This window comes from Lissotriton vulgaris, chromosome 8 (assembly GCF_964263255.1).
Source record: "Lissotriton vulgaris chromosome 8, aLisVul1.2, whole genome shotgun sequence".
Classification (NCBI taxonomy): Eukaryota; Metazoa; Chordata; class Amphibia; order Caudata; family Salamandridae; genus Lissotriton; species Lissotriton vulgaris.
Window position 1 is genome coordinate 1,369,291,780 of NC_141696.1, and position 26,913 is coordinate 1,369,318,692.

Consider the following 26,913-nt stretch of genomic DNA (forward strand, 5'->3'; position numbering starts at 1 on the left):
ATTTTAAGGATGGCGTTTTAAGTTTTTGAATAGCAATGTCGCATTATGGGTATTTAGACCTACTTCAAAATGTACATAGGTTTTGAGATATTTTTCTCATATCAGTTTTTAAAGAATGTAAAATGTAAAGAAATTGCAGCTTTTGCATCAGTATTTTTGTTTTATTTTTGGAGTTGTTTCTCCCCGTTTCCAGATTGTTCTAACATGCTGCATGTGAAAGGAACTAAATGGAATTTTAATAACAGTTCCCTTGAGAGGCAAACGGGTGGAATATTTTCAACCGTGAGAGCACTGTAGTGAGTAACACCTATTCTCTTATTAAAAATCGTTAGTAATATACCTGGAGTTATGGTCTCTTTAGAGACGTGCGTGCATCCCACCAGTGATATTTCTATGAGTAAGAGGCACATCATGCATGTCTTTTCGTCACTGACTGATTTAAAAAAAAAAAGAAAGTGCTATTAATTCTAATTTATCCAAATTTAAAACTTTTTACGTAGTCCGCATTTTTAGATGTATAAAATCCTCAACACCTTCCCTTTTCCGCAAGATAAATCTAGATCTACATTGTGCATTGCCTGTCATATCAAAGCAATGTGAAGACAGACAACTTCAAAACTCAAGAAAAGACAACACAAGTAGATTTTTAAAATATATATTTATAATTTTGTTCAGCCAAAAACTAAATCCTCCCAATCATTGTATGTGCAAAAGTACGCTTAACAGTATTGATCGGAAATCATATTTTTATTACAGTTCGTACAATTTAAATTTCAGTCAATAGACAGATTAGATAATAATAAGCTGAGAATAACAGAGAAATAGTATGGGATTCTGTAATTACTCATCACACAACTTCAAAAGCTGGTATCTGGAGCCTGTATGATGTCACAGGTTTCCGCTTCAGGCATCATCTTCTGTGCACAGGCCAGATTGTGAAATACATTTCTTATCTGCGATTGCATATGGACCGCCTTTTAAGTTAGAATGAGAGTTGCAAGAATTTGCTGATGATTTAATTATTTTACTGTTAAAAAGTATACCGGCAGAAAACAGAGTCACTCTTATCTGAATATATAGATGTTGACTTGGAAAACTTCAATTTTCTATAGTGGTGGATGAAGGTTTATAAAAACGCAGCATTTCCTTGCGTAAAACTACTAACGAAAATAGCATGCTTTTTCATCTTTTCTTAAGAGGTATTACTGAAATATTTAAACATTTCCTGCACTCAGCAAAAGTTTGCTCCTAATAATATGCAAGGGTTATACAATTCTATATGAGGGCATTGTGGCCATAAGAATTAATTCTGTTGACCTAGAGTCCACACTACAACTTTTGGAAAAGGTGAAATATGTTTCTTTTGATGATATAGTAGACCATTTAAAATTGTTGATACAGTTAACACTTGAGTTTAGAAACGTGCTTGGTATGTATACCTTCACAGTGGAATGTTCAACGGTTAACACCTTTGAAAGTCAGCCATGAACAGTGAGAACTCAAAGGTAACAGCGGTTTTGAAGATAAGAGTTCCCTGAGCTAGACAGTTCCATTTATAGAGTGACCAACTTACGAATTCCCACTGCACCCTTTGATGGAGTCCTTGAGCACACCGACCTTGGAGGATCATTTCAAAACGGGATTACATTCAAGACACGAGACCATGCTTAAGACAACTGATCAAAAACAACTGCACACATATATAAATATTACAACATAGAATATTTAAAAATATTTTCTAAAATAGATCATTTATTAATCTACCTGCTTGACTCTTGCAATCCTTTGGCTAGGTAATGCATTCATAATCTTGGTTTCATTTACAAAGTACCACATGCCAAAAGGTATAGAAGGGCATTTATCGTGTCCTTTATATACAATAAATGTAATATAGTGAACATGATCAAGATGCAAAAACAGGAAGAATACACATACTGGGAAAAATATTTCATTAAAAAAATACACAGCATCAAGATCAATGAAGGCAAAAAATAACACTACATTATAATAACAGCTGGGACAAGTTTTAGCTTGGCATAAGGAAACTGTCCTTCCAACACACTGTGATTGTCGAAATATTCTCAGTCAAAATTCCTTAGAAAGTGACAGGTATTTACTGACTTACAGGAGTCACATCCTTGTGCAAGAACGTTGACCACACAAAAAGCCAAAGCTAAAAAGTAAAACCATACTAGGCCATCTTATACTGATTTAAAAAGGCCAATAAACCAAGGTTGATCACTTCAGAGGTGGCCTTAAATACTGCAGTAGTGATAACTTCTGCATTGTGGCAGAATTCTCATAGCAAACAATCATCTGGTACCTATTTTATCTCTATTTTTAGTCATCCACGGCTTGTTCAGGTTGATCTGGTGATCAAGAAGTTTGGTTATATTAGTAAATTGTCAACCACCAACCACTAATGCTCAGGATATATAAATGACAAAAAGAGATGTTTAATAAAAATAATTATTACAGGTGTGAGCAGAGCGTTTCAATAGACTGTGCTCTTTATGAACCACTGGACAATGGCAATTCAGCCAGCCCTAGAAATAAAGGGCAATGAGTAAACAAAACAGTTGTGTCCAACACCCACTGTTCATGAAAGATGGTAGCCCGTGGGCTGGAAATGTTTAATTATTCATTTTCGAATGTCATCTAAGACTCAGGCACTCAAATGTTCTGTACATATCACAAACACGGTTAAAACACTAATCAAGACTGTAACGAGAAGCAGAATCAAGATCAGCCACTTCAACCAACAAGTTACTAAATATGAGAAATTTCACAATTTTAATATCACATTTTGCACACATTAAGGATTATGTCCTACCACCAGTTTTGAAACTGGTGAGTGCAGTCATCTGCAACTGATCCCCACATTAGTATTGTGACTGGTTCTTGCAGAACACTAGCTGCAAACGAACACATTGGGACTGTGCTTAGCTGTAGATATTCAGTTCACTACAAAGTAAGGTCCAATTACAGAGGTGTAGTGTATCAAGAAGCACAGTTAACCAATACTATCCACAGACCCTGAAATTGCACAAAATTCATGTATCAATGGGTAAAAAAACTAAACAAATCAAGCATATTCCCTTGAATGCTAAGCTTATCCTGAGTGTTTATAAAGTTGAGTTTGCAGATCAACTCTTCCATCCCTTTACAACTATATATAGGAGATTGCTACAGGTGCATAACCACTTTACAAAGTTTTTAAAAATCTTTTTCAGGGTTGTGCAAGAAATCTTTATTTTAATTTAACTATATATACATATATTTAATTGAAGTGAGATGCCCCTCTTAAAAATATGCTAACATTGGAGGAAATTAATGAACGTGTGGTGAAAATTGCTTGCTGTGACGTAGCACAGTAGGAACAGTATACTAATGTTTGACTAGTTGACATTTCACATGAGAATTGTGCCAGTATGTAGGTTTACACATTTTGTGCTATGGTGACATCAATTTCAAACGTCATATTTTGCATTTACTCTTTTACAATAAAATACTATAAGAATCTCCATATAATTATTCATAAATATTTGCTTTTAAAATACGTTTCTGAGACATACACAGCTAATTTAATTGGCCTATCTACTCTGCCCCAGTTAGATTAGTGGAAGTCCATGATGTCCTACTACTGTCTCCCTGAAAGCTAAGTGTGCTTGTAAATCAAGAAAAGAAGTCCGCTGCGGGCCTATCGCTATCCGCAGCATGTGCAAATAAAGCCATACATTATATACATTTATAAAGCAATGAAAAGGCATCATGGATCTAGTTACATAGTAGAGTGTAAGCTAAACAGATCTAACACGTACACCTTTAATCAAGAAACATACTGTGCAGAAGGCTAAATGCAAGCCCTCTGAAAACAGGCATTTTGACACAATATATTTGTTTACAAGACATGAAAATTAACAGACAAAGAAACCCAAATGCTATGAAGAGTATTTTACTCCAGAAAACAAATGCACATGAGAAAAGCAGACTCTTTGAGCCTTTCTTCTATCCCCATAGCTCTTCCGTCCGTCCAAATTTGTAGATGAGAGTACTGTGTACAAATCAGATGGGGACACAAAATAAGAGACATGTCAGTCAAACAAAGTACATACAAAAGAGCAAGTTATGTGAGTAAAATCACAATTGTGTGGTTTATCAGCTCTCATCCCTGGAAAAACAGATATAATTAGAGATTTTACATCTAGGGTAAATGCAACCAGGACGGAGACTGTATCGACAATAAAATTTAGAGGTGATAAACCACTCCCAGAATACCATTAAATTTGAGAATTGCAAGGATGTTTTCCTCAGCAGTTCCCTTAAACATTACACAATAGGTTGAGCAAGAGAAATAAAATATTACTAGGCTTTACTTGAGGATGTAGCATAAAGGCCAGAACGTTGGAACTGGGGAACCAGGTTCAAGGCTAGGGGACAGCTCAACAGATTGTGGATCTGGGCAAATCACTTAATCTCCCTGTGCCTAAGAAATGAGTGTGAGAAAGAGACTCTCTGATCCAGCCACTATGCTAGTCAACCCGGGCGCACCACCCAAGACTGGCCGAAGGCAAGGCAATCTTTTGAGTGAGTGCGCACAATTCTGTTCATCCGTCCAGTCACAAGATCAGTAAAAGAAAAAACTGAGGGACACCTTGCCATGCTTTCTGTCACCTCCCCTTCCCAATAATCCAAAAGGATGAGTTGCGGCACAAGGCAAACGGGCACCATCTGGTTTTCAGTGTATGAACAAAGGAGACGATATGGGTGTAGAGAAATCTAAAAGTAATGCATTTCTACCAAAGGGGACTCTTGCCGACCCAAAGTACCACCAATACGGTAAAGGTATGTGCACATTTCTGAAACATTTCTGAATCAGTTCCGATTAATATTCCAAAGAGAAAATACACATGATCATTCTCCCCCTGCATATTGGTACTGCAATGCCATTGCCGTGTTTTATATGACACACAAAAGGGAGATAGGTCCTTAGCGGGGCTGAGGGAGGGCTGGACCCTATATTAATCTGACATACACAAGTTTGCCCTCTTTCTCAATGAATTTATGAATAAGGCCCAGATAAACAATTTCATTAAATCTGGTCTGGTATATTTATTTGTACCTTTTTTTTGGGAGATTATTAAAAAGAAGTTTTTTAAATGGCAGAAAAGGAATACACAATACAAAAACGTTGAAAACAATCTTACTTAATCCACATTTGACACAAAACACTTACAAATTATACTAAGAATAAAACATCAAGTGTTACATCCAACAAACAATACAAATTGCAGTGCCACAGTTCTGCAATATGTTAAATCATTTCATAAAACAATTTTTCATGAAGAGAGCCAATTCTATACAAGAGAACAAGCATGAGGCAATTTTATTTTAAACCACACTGAATGTTGTAATTAGCTCTTGCTGGGTTTGCCGACGCGTTTCAAGTTCGGGCCAAGAGTGTCAATTTGTATTGTTTGTTGGATGTAACACTTGAGGTTTTATTCTTAGTATAATTTGTAAGTGTTTTGTGTCAAATGTGGATTACGTAAAATTGTTTTCAACGTTTTTGTATTGTGTATTCCTTTTCTGCCATTTAAAAAACCTCTTTTTAATAATCTCCCAAAAAAAAGGTACAAATAAATATACCAGACCAGGTTTAATGAAATTGTTTATCTGGTCCTTATTCATAAATTCATTGAGAAAGAGGGCAAACTTGTGTATGTCAGTGTTTTATATGACAGCATGGTAAGCAGAGGTCTCGTCAGGAGGTGAAGCTAGAATATGGTGTGAATCTATAAGTTTATAGGGGAGGTGCTATTCGAGGCTTCATTTAGTATATTCTCCCTATTTATCCTATTCCTGTTGTTCTGCCTCTGAACCCCCAGGCAGGAGAGTTGCTAGTGAGGGTTGTAAACAGTTTGCCCACTGAGACAGTGTGGATTTCTGAGAATATAGACCACCTCAAAAGACAGTTTCCTTTTGCCTTGTTTTTGTAGAGTAGCCTTTGAAACTGATTTAGACAAGAATGAGGCCTGCCTTGGGTTTTGAGTAAATTTCCACTTTTCAAGGTCAACTGATGTCTGGCTCAGTACAGTGCTGTTCTCTTTCTGTGTAGGCACATGGTCTAAATTCAGTGACGAGCAGAGCTCCATTTTGAGCAGTCACACTGTTCAGCTTATTCCACCTCTTGAAGCCAGTCCTCTTTTCACTGTAGATTCTCAGTTGAAGGCAGGTGGTTCTTACTGGTCTAATCTTGTTTTTATGGTGGCTCTGCTTTGCACAGTACGATCCTGGGACCTTTGCTCTTGCATAGATTTTGTGGTGCTGACATGTGTTTGGCTCCAATCTCATGGCATTGATTAGGTCTACAATTTTCCTTTCAAAGGCACGAGTACAGTGAGCTCAAGTCTGCACATTTTGCAGTACTTTGGGTTCTGGACAAAAGTTGTTGAAGGCCCAGGTTTTTGGAAGAGGTTATCAGTAGATTGGGTTTAGTCTTCATCAGGAAGACTATAGTCTTCATCAGGAAGACTATAACCTCAGATGGCTCAGCATACAACTCTTTTGAACCTTCCTTGTTATTTCCTTAACCTCCTCCTTGAAGGTTTCTCAGGAACACCCAGAATTCCTCCTGCATCAACATGGCATGATGAGCCCACCCTTTAACTCTTAAGCAGGCAGGTGGAGGGTAGGCCACCATACGTCACCCCATACGATATCAATGTAATCACAAGAATGGGTAAGGTAGCGCAAAGAACGAAAAGAGACTGAAAGAAGACAGACTGTTTTGTAATCTTACATAAACAATCGAAAAGTCCAGAGTTTGGATGTCACAGGACTTCTGCCAAGCTTACGAGGAAAGTCATCCTTTATGGAAGACGAAACCTCACACACATAATAGTCTCATGCTTCATCATCGGCATCCTCTCCCCACCCTGGTAGGAAAATGCCACCAAGGTGGACTAAACCTCGTCAAAGACTTTGGAGGCAGGACCCACCATCCTTCACTGGCAATCCATCATGTGTTGGACTGGTGGGTTTTGCAGCTAGAATGAGGCAGCATCACTCAATGTGGGTTGCCGTTTACCCCCGTGCACCATAGAGCCCTGGTATCCAAAGACACGGATGGCACCTGGTATGTTAGAGACTCACATAAAAATCTGGACCCGCTTCTTATGGAGTTTACCAAAATTTGGTGGCATTGCAGGCATAAATATAAACTGGACTGAATGCACAAGTTACTTACCTTCGGTAACAATATATCTGTAAGAAACAGTAGTTAGTATTAGATTCCTTACCTAAGAATATCCCTGTCGTCAGAATGGATCCGGAAACTTTTGCTTAGCAGTACCCTTGCGCGTCAGTAGGCGTCGTCTGCGGCTCTGCGTCCGTCGTCGTTGACGCTGGGATGATGTTGCCGGAGTACTTAGACGCCGCGCCCTCGTGCGCTGACGTCAGTTCTTATACACAACTTTTCCGCGACAAAAACGCAGAGCCATGATAAAAACCTACACTGGTGCCATGAAACTAGGGCCCTGTAAGCGGATGACTTTAACCCTAGATATCGGTTTGCAGAACGGGAGGATGGGTGGGGCGGTAAGGAATCTAATACTAACTACTGTTTCTTACAGATATATCGTTACCGAAGGTAAGTAACAAGCATCTGAAAGAAACAGGTTAGTATTAGATTCCTTACCTTAGAATAGATACCCCAGCAAAACCAACCCCGGTGAAGGGTCTGCGAACCAATGATCACACCAGAAAGTCCTGGAGAACGGAACCGCCGAAAAAGCCATCTCTCCGGACTTGGCTGTCCAGGCAGTAGTGTCTTGCGAACATGTGCAGCGAGACCCACGTAGCTACCTGACAGATGTCCTGCAAGGGGACTCCCCTGCCCAGGGCAGTAGTAGCTGCCATGGCCCGTGTGGAATGGGCACGTAGCCCCACAGGAGGCTCCTTTCTAGCCAGAGAGTAACAAGCCTTGATGCACAAGACGACCCATCGAGAAATGGTCCGGTTGTGCACTGCCCGTCCCTTGTTAACGCCCAATTAACCAACAAAGAGTTGGTCATCCACCCGGAACTGGTGTGTGCAATCCAGATAGAATGAGAGCGCACGTTTTGGGTCCAGACGGTGGAGCCTCTCTTCCTCTTTCGAGGGATGCGGAAAGAAGGTGGGCAAGGTGATGGACTGCCCGATGTGGAAGACTGTGACTACTTTGGGCCGGAAAGACGGTCGCGTCCGCAACACAACTTTGTCCGGATGGGCAGAAAGGAAGGGAGGTTTAGAAGAAAGGGCCTGGAGCTCACTCACTTTCCTGGCAGAGGTGATGGCAACCAAGAAAGCAGTCTTAAGAGTAAGGATTCGAAGAGGACAGTTATGAAGTGGCTCGAAGGGAGCGCACATCAGATAAGTCGGAACAAGGTTCAAGTCCCACTGAAGCTTCACGAAAGGAACAGGAGTAAACATATGTGTGATGCCCTTCAAAAACCTATTTACAACTGGGGAATTGAACAAAGAGGGGTGATCAGGGAACCTTAAGAAGGCGGAAATGAGGTAGCCCTTTAGAGTGCCCAGAGCAGAGCCCTGCTGGGCAAGAGAAAGAAGAAAGAGGAGAACCTCTGAAAGAGGGGCAGAAAGGGGACCCACAGCCTTTGCTGTGCACCATGCCACAAATTTGTTCCACCTGCAGGCATATACCGATTTTGTGGAAGGACGCCTGGCTGCCAGAATCACATTACAGACTTCAGGAGGCAAGTCAAATGGCCTCAACTTCCGCCGCTCAATCTCAACGCATGTAAGTGGAGACTGGACAGGTTCGGGTGGAGGACCGTCCCCTGCTGCTGCGACAGAAGGTCCTCCTGAAGAGGCAGACAAATCGGGGGATCGACAGACATGGTGAGTAGCTCGGGATACCAGTATCTTCGTGCCCAGTCCGGAGCTGCAAGGATGACTTGGGCCCGGTCGCGTCTGATCTTCTTCAGCACTCTGGGCAGAAGTGGTATAGGTGGAAAGGCGAACAACAGACCGCAACTCCACTCGCGATGAAAAGAGTCTCCGAGCGAGTGCCGCCTTGGAAATTTTCTTCAGTGGCGAATAGATCTAACCAACGCTCTCCCCACTGCTGAAAGAGGCCTTGCGCCACGTCGAGTTCAGACGCCATTCGTGATCCATCATGCACTGACGGCTGAGTTCGTCCGCCCTGGAGTTCAGGGAACATGCCAGGTTTTGAACCACCAGTGTTGATCCCTGATGTTCCAGCCACTGCCAGAGGCACAGAGCCTCCTGGCATAGGGTCCACGACCCAACCCCGTCCTGTTTGTTGCAGTACCACATGGCAGTGGTGTTGTCCGTGAACACCTGCACTACACTCCCGGGAGAGGGGAGGAATGCCTTCAGTGCAAGCCGGATCGCCCTCAGCTCCAGAAGATTGATGTGGAGCCAGGACTCCGCCGGAGACCAGAGGCCTCTGATCTCTGCCTCTCCCATGTGGCCCCGCCAACCCTGGAGGGACGCGTCCATCACAACTACGTGCTCCGTTTGGGGTAGGGAGAGGGATCTGCCGCTGACCCAATCGCGGTCCGTGAGCCACCACTGCAACTGTCTTGCAGTGTCCTCCGAGATCAAGACATGGTCGGACAAGTTGCCCTGATGCTGGACCCACTAAAACTTCAGTTCCCACTGCAGAGCCCGCATCCGTCACCTGGCGTGATGCACCAGAAGGATGCAGGAGGCCATCAGCCCCAGAAGCCACAGCATCAACCTGACCGAGACTCGGGATAACGTCTGAAAGATCGGAATCAGAGCCTGAATATCCCGAACCCGCTGTTCGGGAGGATAAACCCGAAACTGCGAATAGTCTAGAACTGCTTCGATGAAAAGGAGCTTCTGAGAGGGACACAGGTGTGACTTCTGCACATTGATGGAGAACCCAGGCAGGTGCAGGAGGTCGGCCGTAGTCTGGAGGTGGCTGATGAATGTCTGGGGCGAGCCCGCCTTCAACAACCAGTGGTCGAGGTAGGGGAAGACTGAAACCCCTAACCTGCGCAGATGAGCTGCGACCACCGTCATCACTTTCGTGAACACCCGTGGGGCGCTGGTAAGGCCGAAGGGGAGCACGGTAAACTGAAAGTGCTCGTGGCCTACCGTAAACCGCAGATAGCGCCGGTGGGCCGAGGATGTGAAAATAAACATCCTGCAAGTCCAACGTTACCATCCAGTCTCCCGGGTCCAGGGCAGCTAAGACCTGAGCCAGTGTCAGCATCTTGAACTTCTCCTTCCGGAGGAAGCCGTTGACGTTCCGCAGGTCCAAGATAGGGCGTAGGCCCCCTTTGCCCTTCTTGGGAACCAGAAAGTAGTGGGAGTAACAACCTCAACCTACTTCTTGCCCAGGAACGCGCTCAATGGCCCCCTTGACCAAGAGGGCCGCAACTTCCTGCATCTGGCCACGTTCCTATCTACAAGGGAACCTGTAGCGGGCCTGGACCAGGTGCCCAGAAAAATGTCAGACAAGGCCTCATTAAATGGCAACGGAGGCTCCGAAGAGCTTGCTTGCTGTTTAAGGACCTCAGTGAGGAGGTTAGTCCTCCCGGCCGCGACGGGGAGTTTAAGGGATAAGGCCTTGGCCGCCTGGGTCAACACCACACTATAGGCAGCCCCCTCCTCCGAAGCCACGGTAGGTGGGAAGACAAAGCCAGTGTCTGGCGAAGTGTCCAAACCACTGGCATCCACTAGCTCACCTGCCCAGTCCTGATAAGACTGGCACTCACGTGCCAGAGGGTCCTCAGACCCCTCCCAATCCGCCTCACCGCCCATCTCCTGGATCTCAGGGTCAAACAATGGGTCCAGATCATAGAAGTAAAAGTCTTCTCTCGACGTCGAATGGGGCGTCGAGCGGCGCCGCTTCGACCTCGGAACAGGGTCGAGGGGGGACCGGGGACAACGTCGTTCGGGGACGGAGTCGGGGGCGACACCCTAGGGGCCGGCGCCGGCGAGGTCGCATGGTCGACCGGCGACGACCCGGATCCGGAACTAGATCCAGCGGGGCCCTGCGGCGTCGGGACCGAAGTCGGAGATGGCGCCGGGGCCGAAGCACCCGACAGCGCCTGGGCCGAAGCGTTTGGCCTGCTTGGGCTCCTAGTCGGGACTGCGGGGCCCGAAGGCGCCGCAGAACCGGACAGAGGAGTGAGCGACCTCAAGGCCTTGAGGAAGACATCGATCTCCTCCGGCGTCGCATTCTGCCCAGGGACCGGCGGGTATGGAGCAGGCCGCAACGCCTGCGGCTCCGGTGGAGCCGCGTGGGCGGTGTCGCCCGAACCCCCAGATGCGTCGCGCGAGCGTCGGGGGGGAGTCAGAAGGGCGATGTCGCTTCTTTGACTTCTTGTGCCTCTTACCTGAGGACTTGGAGCCCGAGGAGTGGTGTCGACCCCCGGAGCTGTGCTGACTCCGGCCCCGCGACTGGTCCCTCGACCTCCGTCCGGACCAGGACCTCGAACGGCGCGGGGCCGACTGCCGGAGGCGCTTGCGGGACCGCTCCCGCCTAGCCTTCGACGTCAAGGCCCGGCAGTCGGGGCACGACTTGTCATCGTGGTCGGGTCCCAGGCGATGTAGACACCGGCGATGGGGTCGGTAACCGACATCAGTCGGCTGCTGTCGACGCAGGGCTTGAACCCGGGCATCCCTACCGGCACCGTCGGTGTCGTTCGACTCAGAAGAAAGATCAAAAATTATCGAAAAAGTTCAGTCAAAAATTGACTAAGGGTACCACTTTGTCCCGATCGGCGCTTGCTGGCGCGGAAAAAAGAAGAACTGACGTCAGCACGCGAGGGCTAACTACTCCGGCAACGTCATCCCGGCGCCAACGACGTTGACGACGGACACGGAGCCGCAGACGACGCCTACCGACGTGCAAGGATACTGCTACTCAAAAGTTTCCGGATATCCAGTCTGACGCCTGGGGATATTCTGAGGTAAGGAATCTAATACTAACCGGTTTCTTTCAGATCTATCATATTACCCCTAACAGCTGCAACCTGATGTTTTGAGCCTGAGTTCCTCATTACATGGGTGCTGGACCCAGTCTGCTACCTGTGGATCCGGACCTCGTTGAACCTGGCGGGCTGAATATAGCAGATTAATGTTATGACTTGGGGATCACGTAGAGGGATGGATGAAGCTTCCGTTGACCCTTACTGGGAGACTGGCCATTGCTAAAATGGTGGTCCATCCTAACTTCTTGTATGTGTTAATTAATTTGCTAAATTCCTTCCATAGGCGGCTTAAGTCTCACCTTATAACACTGGTGTGGGCAGGTAGACTACCCAGAGTGGTGTGGGAAATATTGACACTCCCTATTTGAGCAGAGTAGGCTGGGAGTCCCAGATATGGATCTGTATTTCTGTAGTGCGCAAGCGCAATTTGCCCATCGCTGGCTCTACCGTACACAATTTCCACTGCATACAGCACCTGAACATGATCATGGCACCCCTGTTCACTGCAGTCGGCTGTATATCTCCCTCCTAGATTACCGCAGATTCAGATGGACACAGTGTGGGCCTAGAGCGAATTAAGAGTGAAGGTGCGACTGGATCATTTATTTGCCCCCTCAGTGTGGATTACTGGCCACCCTTCAATATCATCTACTATGGACGCTGGCACTCACGGGTGGCTATAGCGGAAATCCTTTGGTGCAGCGTACCCGAAGGATACCTTTGCCACCCTTCCAACAGGTGCTCCAGGGGCACGCAGTCTCCCTCCTAGACACTTTCACCTACCAGCTGCATGAGGCCCCAAGAGCCCTTCATGGCACCTTCACGGAGGCCCCTCCAATTCTTAAGGTGCTGGAAGGAGCCCTTACGAACACGCTGGCTAGCCATATATCTCTATACAGGAATCTGCACTAATCCGTATGCCCACAGCATGTCACACATGGTCCACTGACCTTGCAATCCTCAATAGTGATGAGCAATAGAAGTATTGCTGCACTCAATCCAGAGCTCCCTCCCCAAACTACAGGTTGCGCTTAGTCTTTTTGAATACCTGCATAGAATTTATTGCACATCTGTGAGAATGCACAAGATTGGTCTGGTAGCTGATGCAGGCTACGTGTGTTGTGCTGCACCTCGGTGCAGCAGTCGTTGACGTTGTTTCAAATATCACAGGGCATGCACCCGAGTGCTCACCGAGATTCGTGCTCCTTGGTACGCCAAAGAGGTCCTACTAGAGGTGCCCAAGCTGACCACGTTTCTGCTTCTACTGACCAAGTGCAGGGTGGAGATTCACTGGGGAGGCGCCACCCTGGAGGGATAGATGGCTTTGGGATGCTGTTTGCTAGCACAGGGTTAGGGCCATGGTTCCCTAAGGTCTAGATAGGCACTCGAATTGTACCACCAGCAGTAATGGGGTGGCCGGGTGCAGAGTGCAGGGGCCCAATGTAAGCCAATGGGGTTAAGGGGGCCTTCGGTTAGGGACTGCTGACAAGCAGGCTACCCGGTTGTAGGAGCAAAGCTCCTGGAGTTAAGGTCAGCACTGCAGGGGCCAACGGCCAGCACTGGAGCTGCAGCACTTGGGCGGCCGGGTGCAGGGGGCAAAACGGACATCGGGGACTCTATGCTTTCCAATAGAGATCTTCGGTTTCGAAAAGATGCTGCAGGCTCGGGCAGGGAGGCATCCTAAAGGCAACCACCGGCTGGAAAGGTAAGTTAGGATCTGAGGGGATGCCTAGACACAATTGGTTGTGCCACCCAAGGATGCAGGGCGTCTGATGCAGGGGTGTCTTCTGGCGTCGGGTTTTCTTACCAGCTCCGGTCATGGACAGGGGGCCCTTCAAGTTGAGGCTGCAGGAGTCATCTGGAGACTTGATGGAGGTCGGGGACCAGCAGATCCCAGGCCAGGATCGCTGGAGAGTCCTCCTTGGGGTGTTGGGCCACTTGAACTCGGGCCGTGCGTGTTGGGTGCAGAGTGGTGTAGATTCGTGGAGTCGCTGAAATCTGGATTCAGGAGGAGAGTCTTTGTGCAAATCCCATGCTCACGGAAGACAGTCTGTAGGAAGGTCGCAGGGCAGGTCCTCCGGGCTGTGGGGGTTGCTGGCTGTGGACTTGCCAGGTTTCTTGCTGTAGACAGGTCGTAGATTGGACAGGCAGGTCGTAGATTGGACAGGCAGGTAGGGCTGGGGCCAAGGCAGTTGGTATCCTCTTCTCCTTCCTGGGTCAGCACAGCTCGTTGGTCCTTGTTTCTTCCTCAAATCTCAGGAGGCAAGGTTCAGGGTCGCCGCTAAATACTAAATTTAGGGGCGTTAAAGGGGTGTGCAGGTCGGGAGAAATGGGTCCCTTCTTTGGGGTGGGTACACCTCCTGTTATGCCACCCTCCAGTGGGAGGGGGCATGAGCCTCTTCCTAATTGGATGGGTCCCCTCATTTTCAAGATGAAGGGAACTGAGATGTGTGCTTCACCTCGCCTCCCCCATCTGAGGAGTGGGGTTGGCAAAGGTGGACACCTCCCTTCCTAGCGTGGACAGCAAAAAAGGGAGGGAAAGCGTCCAACGGCAGCAGGCCTCTGAAGCTTCCCCTTTTATGGACCCAGCCCATCCTGGGGGAGAAGGCATGACACCCCTGCCCAGGATGGGCTTTGTTTCTGGACCCAGAGAGTAGAGGCTATCTACCTATGGATCCAGAAACCTGTCTGGTGGTGGCAAATGGCGGGTGGCCATTCATGAACCACACCAGGGCAGTTCGATTTTCAGGGGGCCTTCTGAGGGTAATTTACATTAAATCCAACCCTGGAATCAGTGTGGGTTTAATATACCGAGATGTTGGTTACCAAACTTCCCCAGTTTTAAGTAAAGCCCCTAAGGAGCTGTGAAGTTCGTTATGAACTACTCCCAGACTATATACTCAAAAGGCGCATTTCCGTTCTGCTCCCCCAGAGAGGGAATCCAAGAAGCTGGACCAGCTTTGGAAAAAAATGTTCTCTTCCTCCAGCTTGGCATAACGGTCGGTGAATACCGATGCCTCTTGAGCCGCTACTCCCATACTATCTGGGATACAGATGTGCAGGTGCTGCATCAGTGCCCGGAGGAGGGCTGGGCCATTCTCTCTCAAGCAGTGGCAGACGGGAGAGACGCAGCCAAATTTACAATACGATGTGGACTGGATACCACCGACTCACTGGGCAGAACGATTGCCGAGTCGGTAGCTGTTAGACGCTACGCCTGGTTGAGGACTTCTGGCTTCTCAAGGGATGTCCAGTCTTCTTTGATTGACATGCCCTTTGATGGCACTCGCCTTTTCGGCAACAAGGCAGACCCAGTGCTTGAGCGCTTCAAGGATTCCCGAGCTACGGCCAGGTCCTTGGGCCTCATGTCCATCTCAGTCTGCCTTTCGTGCTAAGGAAGGGGTGCCCAGGCACGTCCTGTCCAGCCACAGAGTCATGCACACTGTTGTTTCAGTCCCATTAACGGCCAGCAGGAGGCAGGGCCCTCCATCACCTCCTCCACTGGCAATCCATCATGTGTTGGACAGGTGGTTTCTGCAAATATTCCAACAGGGCTACTCCCCCCACCTTCAAGACTACCCCTTGTTACATGCCACCTTCTTACGATTGCATGACGGAGGATCATTTGGCACTTCTGACAGGAAGTATTGGCTCTCTTGGCCAAGGGAGCTATAGAGAGGGCCCCTGTGCCAAAAGTAGGTTGCGGTTGTTATTTTTGCTACTTTCTTGTACCCAAGGAGAACAAGGCCTGCGTCCTATTTAGACCTCCGGGCCCTCAACCTCTTCCTCTGGAAGGAGAAGTTCAAAATGCGCACCCTAGTTCTTTAAGCACTAGATCCAGGAGACTGGCTGGTGGCGTTGGACTTGTAGGACGCTTATCTTCATATACTCGTCCAACCAGCCCACAGACGTTACCTTTGTGAGCCACAAGCACTTTCAGTTCACTGGTCCTTACCAGTGCCCCTCGAGTGTTCACAAAGGTACTGGCAGTGGTCGCAGCACATCTGCGCAGATCAGGGGTTCCAGTCTACCCCTATCTCGACAACTGGTTGTTGAAGGTGGGCTACCCTCAGGCTCTCGTCTCCCACCTTCAGACTACGGTGGACCTCCTGCATTCGTGGGGTTCACTATCTACGAACCGAAGTCAAACCGGAATTTATTTATTTGTTATTTTATTTTATTTATTGCGATTTTCTATAGCGCGAACGTTGCCCGAAGGTGTCAGAGCCCTTTACAAAAGAACCAGTTGTGATACATAAGGACTTAGGATTACATGAGTTACATAAAAGATACAAACAGGAACAAAAATTGCAAATGTACAAGTTGTAAAGTCACACAGGGAAGAGATACAAATAGAAAAAATTGCAAATGTACAAGTTGTACAGTCACTCAAGGAAGAGATACAAATGGATAAACTCTAAGAATCACATAGGAATGGTAGTGAGTACAAAGGTCTACTACATATACTAGTGGTTAGAGTTATCTTTCTCTCTTATATATATATATATATATATATATATTCACTGAAAAAACCATAGGTTTCACACCAGTTATAGTTAGCTGGAAATTTTACTGACATAAAACCATTGAAATTCCAATCGTTATAGTTAGTTGGACTCACTACAACTTGCGCGCCTGCAATGCACCGCTGATGATGTCACATATTACATCACTCCTGACATGGTCAGTGACATCACTCATGACATCACTGATGACACCATCCAGTGAATGTGTGTCTTTCTGAAATATCAATATGTTTTATATATGTATTTGTAAAGGTCGATGGATAAATAAGTGTGTAAATGGATGTTTATTTTTAATAAAATATTGATTGGTTAACTGGCTTATAAAGTGTATCTTAGTGAATACATATATTAGCGAGTATTTTTTAAATATTTTAAATATATGTATCAGTGTTTCACTTTGTGTATAAGTGGCTGCATGGGTTGGTGACTGACTCACTGTTTGTATGTGTTTTTAAGACAGCGTATGTGCAGGACTGTATGGGTGGATGAGTGTGAATATGTGTGTGTTAGTGAGTGAATGCCTGCCTCACTAGTGTCTTTATCAGTAACTACATGTTTTAATCTAGTATATGTGAGTATTGATGTATATAAGTGCGTATATGTGAGAGTGAGAGATTGTAAGAGTTCCTGTTTAAATAAGTATGTGTTTCTATAAGTGATTGTTTTAGAGAGTAAGTATGTGTAGGTTTTCTTAAAAGTAATGTGCTAGTGTGTGTATAGCTGTATATTCAAATAAATGGATGTTCAATAGTTTATTTGCATGTGTATGTGTGTGAGTAACTTTTGGATGACTGTCGGTGTGTAACAGGATGTATATGTGTATCACTACATATGATGAGTGAGTATATGTATGAGTGACTATATAGAACTGTTGCTGAATGAGTGGACGTGTATATAGATGGTGGAATTACTGAATTGGTTGTTGTAACTGGTATGGGTATCTCCATTTTTTTGAAAATGTTAGTTTCTATTTTTGAATATGTGTTTCAAGGGTTACATTACACTGAAAGGAGGTCTGTCAGTCTGTCACAAGGATGGTGTCATGAGTGATGTCACTGACCATGTCATGAGTGATGTAATATGTGACGTCATCAGCAGTGCATTGCAGGCGCGCAAGTTATAGTGAGTCCAACTAACTATAACGTGGGAATTTCAATGGTTTTATGTCAGTAAAATTTCCAGCTAACTATAACTGGTGTGAAACCTATGGTTTTTTCAGTGAATTTAATAGGTTTTTTAAATGCTAATTCCTAACTATAACTGGTGTGAAACCTATGGTTTTTTCAGTGAATTTCATAGGTTTTTTAAATGCTAATTCCTAACTATATATAAGGCCCCAAACCTATGTTTTTTTCAGTGAATTTCAAAATGTTGTTAATAGCAAATGTCTATAGCTATGAAATGTAATACTTTTGTAAATGAATGAATCCTATATTATATTTGTATTTAAAAATTTTTTTTAAATGTATATATATATTTTTTTTGCCCTGGAGCGCTCCCGGGGCGCACCCCGGTGAGCGCCCTGGAAAGCGTAGTCTTTTAAAGCGCCCCAGGGCGCGCTCCGGAGAGCGTCCCGTTAGCGCTTTTGCCGCGAACGAAAACATCATTGTGACGTATCACGTAGCCGCGTCCACGTGATACGCACAGCGTAAGCGCACCCGGAAGCACTCGAGCGAATACGATTGCGCAACGTAAACATCTGACGCGCTTACGCGACGCGACCCGGGGCGCGCCGCGTAAGCGCGTCGGGTCATGTGACCTGAAAATAACACTTCTCATTGGTTCAGGACATTTTTTTTTTCCAAATGATGAAAGACCCCACCTTTTTTCCTGATTCTGACTTTGTCCTTTCACTGAGGAAGACCTGTTTTGCAATCTTTGAGGTATATTTTGTACTTTGAAATGGCTACAGTAGCAGCATCAGCTGGAGCATCTGCACCACCACCACCAAGAGGACCACCACAACATCACATTGGTGGTCAAGAAGAAGAGGAGGAGGAGGAAGAGGAGGAGGAGGGGACGAGGAGGTGGTGGCTGGAAGAACACAATACCCCATACCAACCCAAGCCACACATTGTATGGCAGTTTTTTTCCATCCCTGAGGGAAAAAAGAAAGTGAATGCGGCAAAGGTGGCTTGCCTTATTTGTGACACGGAACTCTCAAGGGGTAACCCAAATAAAAAATATTCATTTGGGAACAATACCATGATAAGGCATATGCAGCGCAAGCATCCTAACAACTATGCTGCCGCAGAGATGAGAGAACTGGCCAGCAACCCTCCCCAATCTACACCCAGCACCTCCAAACGAAAACAACCCACTCCATCGGGACCAGAGACAAGGGAGACAATCCCTTGCATTCAACCACGGTTTGGAGAATTTAGGGTCACCTGTATTTTTTGTGGTAAGACCATCTCCTATGGTGAGCAGAGCCTAAAGCTCATCCTCCTTGCTGGTGACAACCACAATTGCCCCAAAAACCCTAATTTTTTCCTGATTTTTTTTGCTCCTGTTGAGCCATTTTCAATTCCCTGTTTTTTGTTTCTCCCCATAAAAATAACCCAAAAAAATACAAAATAGTTCATAAAAGCCAAAAAAAGTACAAAATGTTCAAAAAACATTAAAAAAATATAAAACAAAAAAAGAAGAAAAAAACAGTTCTTTTTAGAACTACCTCCAATTTAAAAAAAAAGGCTACATTTTTTAAAAACTCTTTCATTCATTTTTCCCCATGGAACGCTCCCCGTTCCGCTCCCCGGTGCGCGGACCGTGCGCTCCCCCGCGGAAATCAAAAAAAAATTTTTTTTTTCAACCGGGGGGCCCTTTTATAGCCCCCACATCAAACCTAGGGGGTCAAGGGGGGTCTACTCTGCCCCCTTATTGTCATTTCCCCCTTTGTTTTTCCCACCTCTTGTGTCTCGATCCTACCGAGACACAAGATGGCGGCCGCTCCGGACTGTTTCGAATGTTTACAGACACCCGAGAGCCAATCAGCTTTCCGTGCGCACCTCACGTGGCGAGCCCAGAGAGCTCCCCGGTGTGCGTACCGGGGCGCTGCCATATATATATTTTTTTGAACCTAAATTACTCAAAAACCACTGGAGCACATATCTTGAGACATAGCAAAGGCACATCGGGCTACCAGTCCCTACAATTTTGCCAAGTTTGGTGGAAATCCATTCAGCCGTTCGGGCTAAAAGTGAGTTTGACCGCCCTATAAAAATGAACATGGGGAAAACACGTTTTGGGACCCCCCTTTTATCTCGGCCCCCACTTCACGAATCCCCCCCAAACTTTCAAGGAAGGACCGGAGCTCCGCGAGGCAAATTTGAGGAAATTTTCAGACAGATTCGTCAACCGGCGCCAAAGTTACTCACAATAGAATTTTGAGATTTTGCATTGAAAAAAATCCTAACTATAACTACCTACTGGCGACCGCCAGTAGGTTATATATATATATATATATATATATATATATATATATATATATATATATATATATATATATATATATATATATATATATATATATATATATATATATATATATATATATATAGAGAGAGAGAGAGAGAGAGAGAGAGAGAGAGAGATATAGAGATATACAAATGGAAGATTTTCTCAGGATTCCATTTTACCAGCGATCTGGCTTGGTCAAGTATATATCACATATTTACTGAGTGAAAAGAGAAATAACAAAATGACAAATTAAATAAAAAGGGGTAGAGAGCGGTATGTGGGGGGAGAAGAGTTTGAGGCTGAGATTGGTGAGAGGAGAGAGGGGGACCTGTGGGGGAGAAAGAGATAAGACAGTCCAGAGTAAGTGAAATGTCTGAAACCATATCAACATGGCAAGATGCACCCAGGGCAAGAGCGACAACAGAAGAGGGTCCCAAAATGGCGTGGCGCACACAAGTTCCAGTCCAAATGTTACGAGGGCCAAGTCCAAAGAAAACCAGGGAGCTGACCCAACGGAGGAAGAACAAGAGGGGAAAAGGAGCCAGACAGTCAAAAGGAGGAACATCTTCAGCATTTGCACCTCCTTTCACCATTGCTGCACACACATGATCCCTGGTCTAAATGCTCCCACGCTCCTGTACTGGGCACCACAGTCCACCCGTGTCATTAGCTGGAGGGGTGTTAAAACAAATCCTCAGGTCTCCACCCAGCTTTCATGCTTGACAAAAAGCTTATGTCTATCTTGGCTCTCCCAGGGGGGTGTTAGCGGCTTCGTCATATGTAAAGGGGGAGCGCTGTAATTAAAATCCTCTCCCGGTCGTGTAACCGGTCCTGCCCGTCCGCTGTGGCCACGGGCCCCCATCCACACACTGCGGTTGGGCCACACAGGTGGATGGAGGCTGCAGATCTGGCGATCACGGGCTGCACCAGCTGCGGGCGCACGCCGGGGAAGATGAAAGGGCAGCAGGGAAGCCGCTCCTGATGTTGCGGCCCCCGCATTGTTACCTCATAACGTGGGTCCGTTTCACCGCGGCCCCCCCACTTCTAACTCCGTTTCACCTCGGGCACCATCTTGAAGTGTTATCGCCAGGGGTGGATATTGCTGATATCATGGCAGAGCACCCCCTCTTAGATGCTCTCTTTCATCGGGCGGTTTTGGACAGAGTGCAGTTTCGGGCCTATCCTCCCAAGCAGCGAGTCCGAGATATTCAGGCTATGATACCGATGTTTCAGCCTCTATCCCTGAATTCGGTGAGAATGACTCTGAGGCTTCTGGGCCTCATGGCCTCCTGCATCTTGCTGGTGGATTATGCCAGATGGCATATGCGGGCTCTGCAGTTATCCCTGAAGTTCCAGTGGGCACAGCATATGGGGAATCTTGCCGACTACCTCCAGATCTCGGAGGGAACTGCGCACCAACTGCACTAACTGCAGTGGTGGCTCACAAACCAAGATTGGGACCGAGGCTGACCCCTCTTCCCTCCCCAACCAGATCTAACAGTGGTGACAGATGCGTCACTTCTGAGATGGGGCGGTCACTTGGGGGAGGCGTCTGGTCTCGCAGTGTTCATTGTCACTGTAGCTCTGAAGGGTTTCCACTGGCAGCAGGCTGCTCAGTGTGGGGCCAAGTTGGGAGTTTGGAAGTAGGAGTGCAGTTGTACACAGGATCAGGGACATCAGATTTTCAAGGACATGATGTCAGGTTTTATATCCCTCTTGCACCTGCCACACAAGAACAATCTCATTTAACTGTGACGTTGAGTGTGCTTGGAGTTATATTAAACCTAACTAATATGGTCATCTTCCCAGTCTCTTTTGGCAGAGCTTCCCTGTCCAGATGGTATTCAACCACTTTTATGTGAATTAATTTCCTGTTTGACTTCTATATAAGGGAGCTTAGATGTGTGAAGGAGGTGTTGCAACACTTAGGATTCTCTTTTCTTTTGTAATGTTTAGTGCCCTTCTTAGATTCTTTTGTTCCTTGATTTTACTCAGTTTTTCTGCAGCTGTTTTCTTGCTTGGGTTTGCAAGCCTCAAAGACCATGCTGAACTCTTTCTCATCATCAATTAAAAACTATCCATATTGTCAAAGAGATTTGTTTCAGCCCTTTTGTGACTTTTTCCACCTAAATGGGACCCTCTCAAGGAGATGTGTAACTTCTTTGAATATGTATGGTATGCACATACAGCACCACAGCTACTGGGAGGAGTCACCCATTAGTTGGGCAATCATAAAAGAAACCAGGCCATCAGTGTTCCGCCATTGACAATTGCTCTTCGCCTCATGGCCAAGCACTCTACTGTCTGCAAGGCCCTCATGTGTAATTTTGTCTATTAACTGGGATTTTTTATGTCCACACTTCTAGCTGTCTTTCTTTCTTCAATGGTCTCTCAGTCGCAACGCAAAGCTTTCCCAGGTGAACACTGCACTGACAAATAGGCTGCATATTTTCTTCCCAGCCTCTCTGCTACTTGCACATTTTGGGCTTACAACGTCTTAACCATTCTTTTATCCACTTTTATTTTAAACTGTAAAAACACTCTATAACAGTGGCGGTGCGTCCATTGGGGGCGTTGGGGCGTTGCCCCACTAGCCATGGACGCACCTGCCAACAACAACAACATGCATAATTTAAAAACTAAGTCAGAACGTTCTCAGAACGGGATTAATCTGAGCAGCGTGCTACCGTCCCCGGCCGGGAGAAGCCCGACAGAATCGGGCAGCGCATAAGGGAGTGGGCCGTGCGGGGGGCGGCGCAAGCAGAATAGCGTTGGCACTGGCAGTAACTGCGCGCGGGCCAGTCAAAATATTGAGGACTCGTGGGTTTCACATGCGCAGTGTTTACTACAGTAACTGTACACACTGCGCAAGTGAAATCCAGGAGGCCTCGATATTTTGACTGGCCTGCGCATGCGTACTGTGGTCCATCCACCCCCCACCCCCCATATCACTCAGAGACTAGACAGGCATGGGATCCGGGCCCGGTCTCATTAGGGGCAAATACCAGTCTGCTCGTAAGCCAATCCTGGCGCAGTGGCGCTCTTAACGCTGCGCCAGGATTGGCTGCTGCAGCAGGATGGTACCACGCGGCGTGGGTGTTGGCTGCTCTGCTGCGGCCCGCACTGCATGGCCAATCACCTGTGGCTATTATCCAGCAAAGTAGAGGTGATTGGCCATTACCACGCGTGGCGCACCAAAACAACAACCAGAATACGAAACTAACAACAAGTCTACTAAGTGAAAGTAGAAGTAGACTCGTCATCGTCAGAGACAGTGTGTCTTCTAATCTAGAGTCACTCACAACTCACAAGGAGTCCGTCCGTCGTCGTCGTCCTGCCCTGGCCTGGTTACAGAGTAGTGAGAGACTGAGAGTGTGTGTGCCCAGTGTGCCCCTACGGACCCGGACCTCACGACCACCGTGACACGGCACCTCGTCCACCGTCTACGACGTAAGTCTTTTACTGTGCACAGCACAGACAGTAGCAGCGCACACCACACCACTGTTTCACGAGTACTGTTTCACCTGTACCTGCATGTTACAGACGCCCCCGCGCTTTTTGCCTGTAGGCTGCTGCTACAGTTAGCATAATGTGAATGAAATGTGTTAGTGTTACTTACTGTAACTTGCCGCAGGTGAGTAGTCGGCTGCACTCGGCCTGTGTGACCCTAATTTAAACTTAACCTACCCTGCTGAATCTGATGACCGCATACCAGTCCAGAACTCTCTGTACTGAGAACTCTACTAGAAGGCTGAAAACTGGTGTGAACAGTGGGGTGGGACTGTCTTGTGACCAGAATGAAGAGTGAGAGTCGCATTTAACCCACAGGCTCGGAGGCGCCACAAGTGCAAAAAACTTGTGTTCTTCAAATAAATACCCACAGGATGGCTCCCGCGCCTCTGCGCCTGCCTGCTACGCTACCACCCACTCCGGTTCGAGTGTATGCCAGACAATGCCCTTGCGCCAGTTCTGAGATGCCAAGTTAGAAAGCCTGCAGTACAGCTTTACGCGTTCTCCCTGCCTGCAGGCTTAGAGGCTCTCAGAATAAACAGTCTGGAAGTCAAGTATTCCTGGCATTCTTGTTTACTCCTTGCTCCACAACAAAGAACTTTTTAGGTCTGTGGGGTGGGGTGAGTATTGTTTGTTGTCCTACATTATGGCAAATGGTATTTTTAGGCCTATTGTACGTGATTGTGATACTGTTTATGTACACGTGCGCTAACATAATGTAGTAGTGAATGATTAAAGTTATTTTTCTTTTCAGGTAAAAGCCCTGATTGGACTCTGAATGTTTTACTGCACCTCGTTGCATTAGTTAAGAATCATACTTCAATACCGCTCTTAGAGGGCGTCGTCAGTAAACTCATTCCACCACCTGATGATTGCGGGGATGTTACCACATCGAGGTATTACCACATTGGTAATACCTCGATGTGGTAACATCCCCGCAATCATCAGGTGGTGCGTTATTACCATTGGTTGGTTTATGTTATCGCATATTTTACTATGCTTACATGTACAGAGTTACTGTCTGCGTTTAACTGGCGGCGCCGGCGATGATGCACTGGGGGCAGAATGCGCATAGTGGGTAGTACTGTTTCCCACTGCCTCAAATTACTATCAGAGCTTCTCCATTTTAGCGACTGAAAGCAAATTTATTTGCTATTAACACTGGAATGCTTGGGTGCAATTGTGAATTTCTTGCATAAAATGTATTCTCGTCGGTCGTCCTTAATCTGCAGGTACCAGCTGACGGCATTCATAGCAACTGCCTGTCCATGACTGCTATGAGTGTACTATGGGACCCGTATCCGATGATTTGTACCAGCCCGAGAGGTGGATGTAGCTGGGTTTGGTTGCAGGACAGACACAATGGATATATAGATCCAGATCTAGGGTTCTGATATGAAAATAAGAACAACAGGACACGGACAGAGTATGATTGTAAGGGCCGCCTCTATTTTTAAAAACTTAATGGACCGGCCAGGGTTTGTAGGGGTATTTTACCCTAGCACGACGTGCGATTTGAAGGACATGGAAGAAAGGCAAGTTACGAACGAATTATGTGACAAGTATGTTGGGAATGTGGGCAACATCTCCGTGACATCAACTGAAACCAAATGTCTTTGCCATGTGTGGAAAAGAATTCTTTAATGGCTTTGAAGAGACACTGATGGAATGAAACAGTAAACCAAAGATGAAACGGGTAAGGTCTGGGATCTGATAATAAAATAAGAACAAATCGTCGTTGTGGCTACTGTGGTCCGTCTCGAGTATTGTGAAATGAATAAAAGACGCTAAATTAAGACAGTGCTGAAATGAAATTTGGGAAGTCATGTAACTACTAAAGACTTAACTGCATGATAAGAATGGCGAGAAGATGCACTGTCTTTATGCATTGTATGTGACAATAACTCTGCAACCATTGAGCCTCTGCCACTTTAATAGGAACAATATGTGAATGGTCCAGTCCTTCCTTACTGTTTGTAGTTACCTTTTGTAAAGATCAAACATGCCTGCCTTAGTGCCTTTACTATGCTGTCAGCAATGTCAGTGCCGTGACTGGTCTTAACACAAAGTCGGACGCGCCACTGTGATCGCTTCTCACTCAGCCAAGCACGGCAGGGTCCGTGGGCCTGCCTGAGGTCCGAGGGTGAGAACTTGAAGGCCTGATGTCCGGGGGTTAGAGGGCTGCAGAGTGTGAGGGCCCGATGTCTTGGGTGAGAGGGGCTGGGGTCCAGGGTGAGAGCGCTGCAGAGTGTGAGTGTCTAAGGCCCGAGAGGGTGAGAGGGGCTGAGGTCCGAGAGTGTGAGGGTCTGAGGTCCGGGGGTGAGAGGGCTGCCTGCAGGGTGTGAGCCTGAGGGTTTACGGAGAGGGGCTGAGGTCCGAGAGTGTGAAGGTCTGAGGTCTGGGGGTGAGAGGGCTGCAGCCAGGGTGTGAGGGTCTAAGGTCTGAGAGGGTGAGAGGGGCTGACTGAGGTCCGAAGGTGGGAGGGTCTGAGGTCCGGGGTGAGAGGGCTACAGAGAGAGTGTGAGGGTCTGTGTTCCAGGATGAGTGGGCCTGAGGTCTTGGGTTTGAGGGCTTGAGCCCAGAGGCCTGGAGACAGCAGGCAGCAGAGTGTGAGGTCCTGAGGTCCTGGGGTGCTACGGTGCAGTGTGATTACCACTTTCCGCCCTACCACTTTCAAATGTCACCAGCCGCCACTGCTCTATAATTGCTTTTCGTGCCATGTTGTACCAGGTTTTGTAGTCTAAAACACCACTTTTTTAAACTTACAAAAAAATAATTTGTCTGGTTACAGACAGCTATGTTCGGTGCTCCAGTGCAATCAATCAGGGAATTGTGACGCGCACTACTCACCCGTAAGGGTCTCAATCACATAAGGAATAGTGGTTATGGAAAATCTGAAATAGGATTCTGGTTCCTAATACAGACAGGATTCATACATTCAATCTACTTTTATTCATATAAAAACAATTATCCCCTGATCTACTTAGGTAAACTCTACGTTTAAAATTAGATGTAGTAATTGACATTTTAGTTCCATACCGACCCAAAAAACATCACAGCTTAAACATTACAAAATTAGAATAATACAGCCGATTAAAAAAAAAGTAGCAGAAACAAGAAGGAAGTTCGATATTTCACAAAATATGCATAACGTCTTAGAAACGTTTTACTTCTACTTTATGCTTGCATGGCAATTCTAGTCTTTTGATTAAATTGTTACTCACCTGAAAAATATTAAAGCATTTTGAAAGAATATGGCTAGACCAGGGTAAACTGGGACACCTAAAATGAATATTTAACAACTTGATTAAATTAATTTTTCTTTTGCATTTTCACTTTAAACAATTAAGATGATGATAGTACTGCAACAGATGTACAAGCAAACCATGACAAAGAAATCATGAACACATACAAAGCTCAACATT

At 46.3% G+C, this 26,913-nt stretch overlaps 1 protein-coding gene across 1 annotated transcript in view; it reads right to left on the bottom strand.

The window, feature by feature from the left end:
- Positions 1–639: 639 nt before the first annotated feature.
- The window catches only part of TMEM50B (transmembrane protein 50B), a 176,529-nt gene continuing 150,255 nt past the window's right edge, over positions 640–26,913 (bottom strand). The window contains exons 6-7 of the mRNA XM_086935333.1: positions 26,713–26,770; positions 640–4,054 (exon numbers count right to left, since the gene is read on the bottom strand). Of these exons, the coding sequence (XP_086791459.1) occupies positions 4,009–4,054; positions 26,713–26,770 (104 nt within the window). The 3' untranslated portion in view covers positions 640–4,008. The remainder of the gene's footprint in view (positions 4,055–26,712; positions 26,771–26,913) is intronic.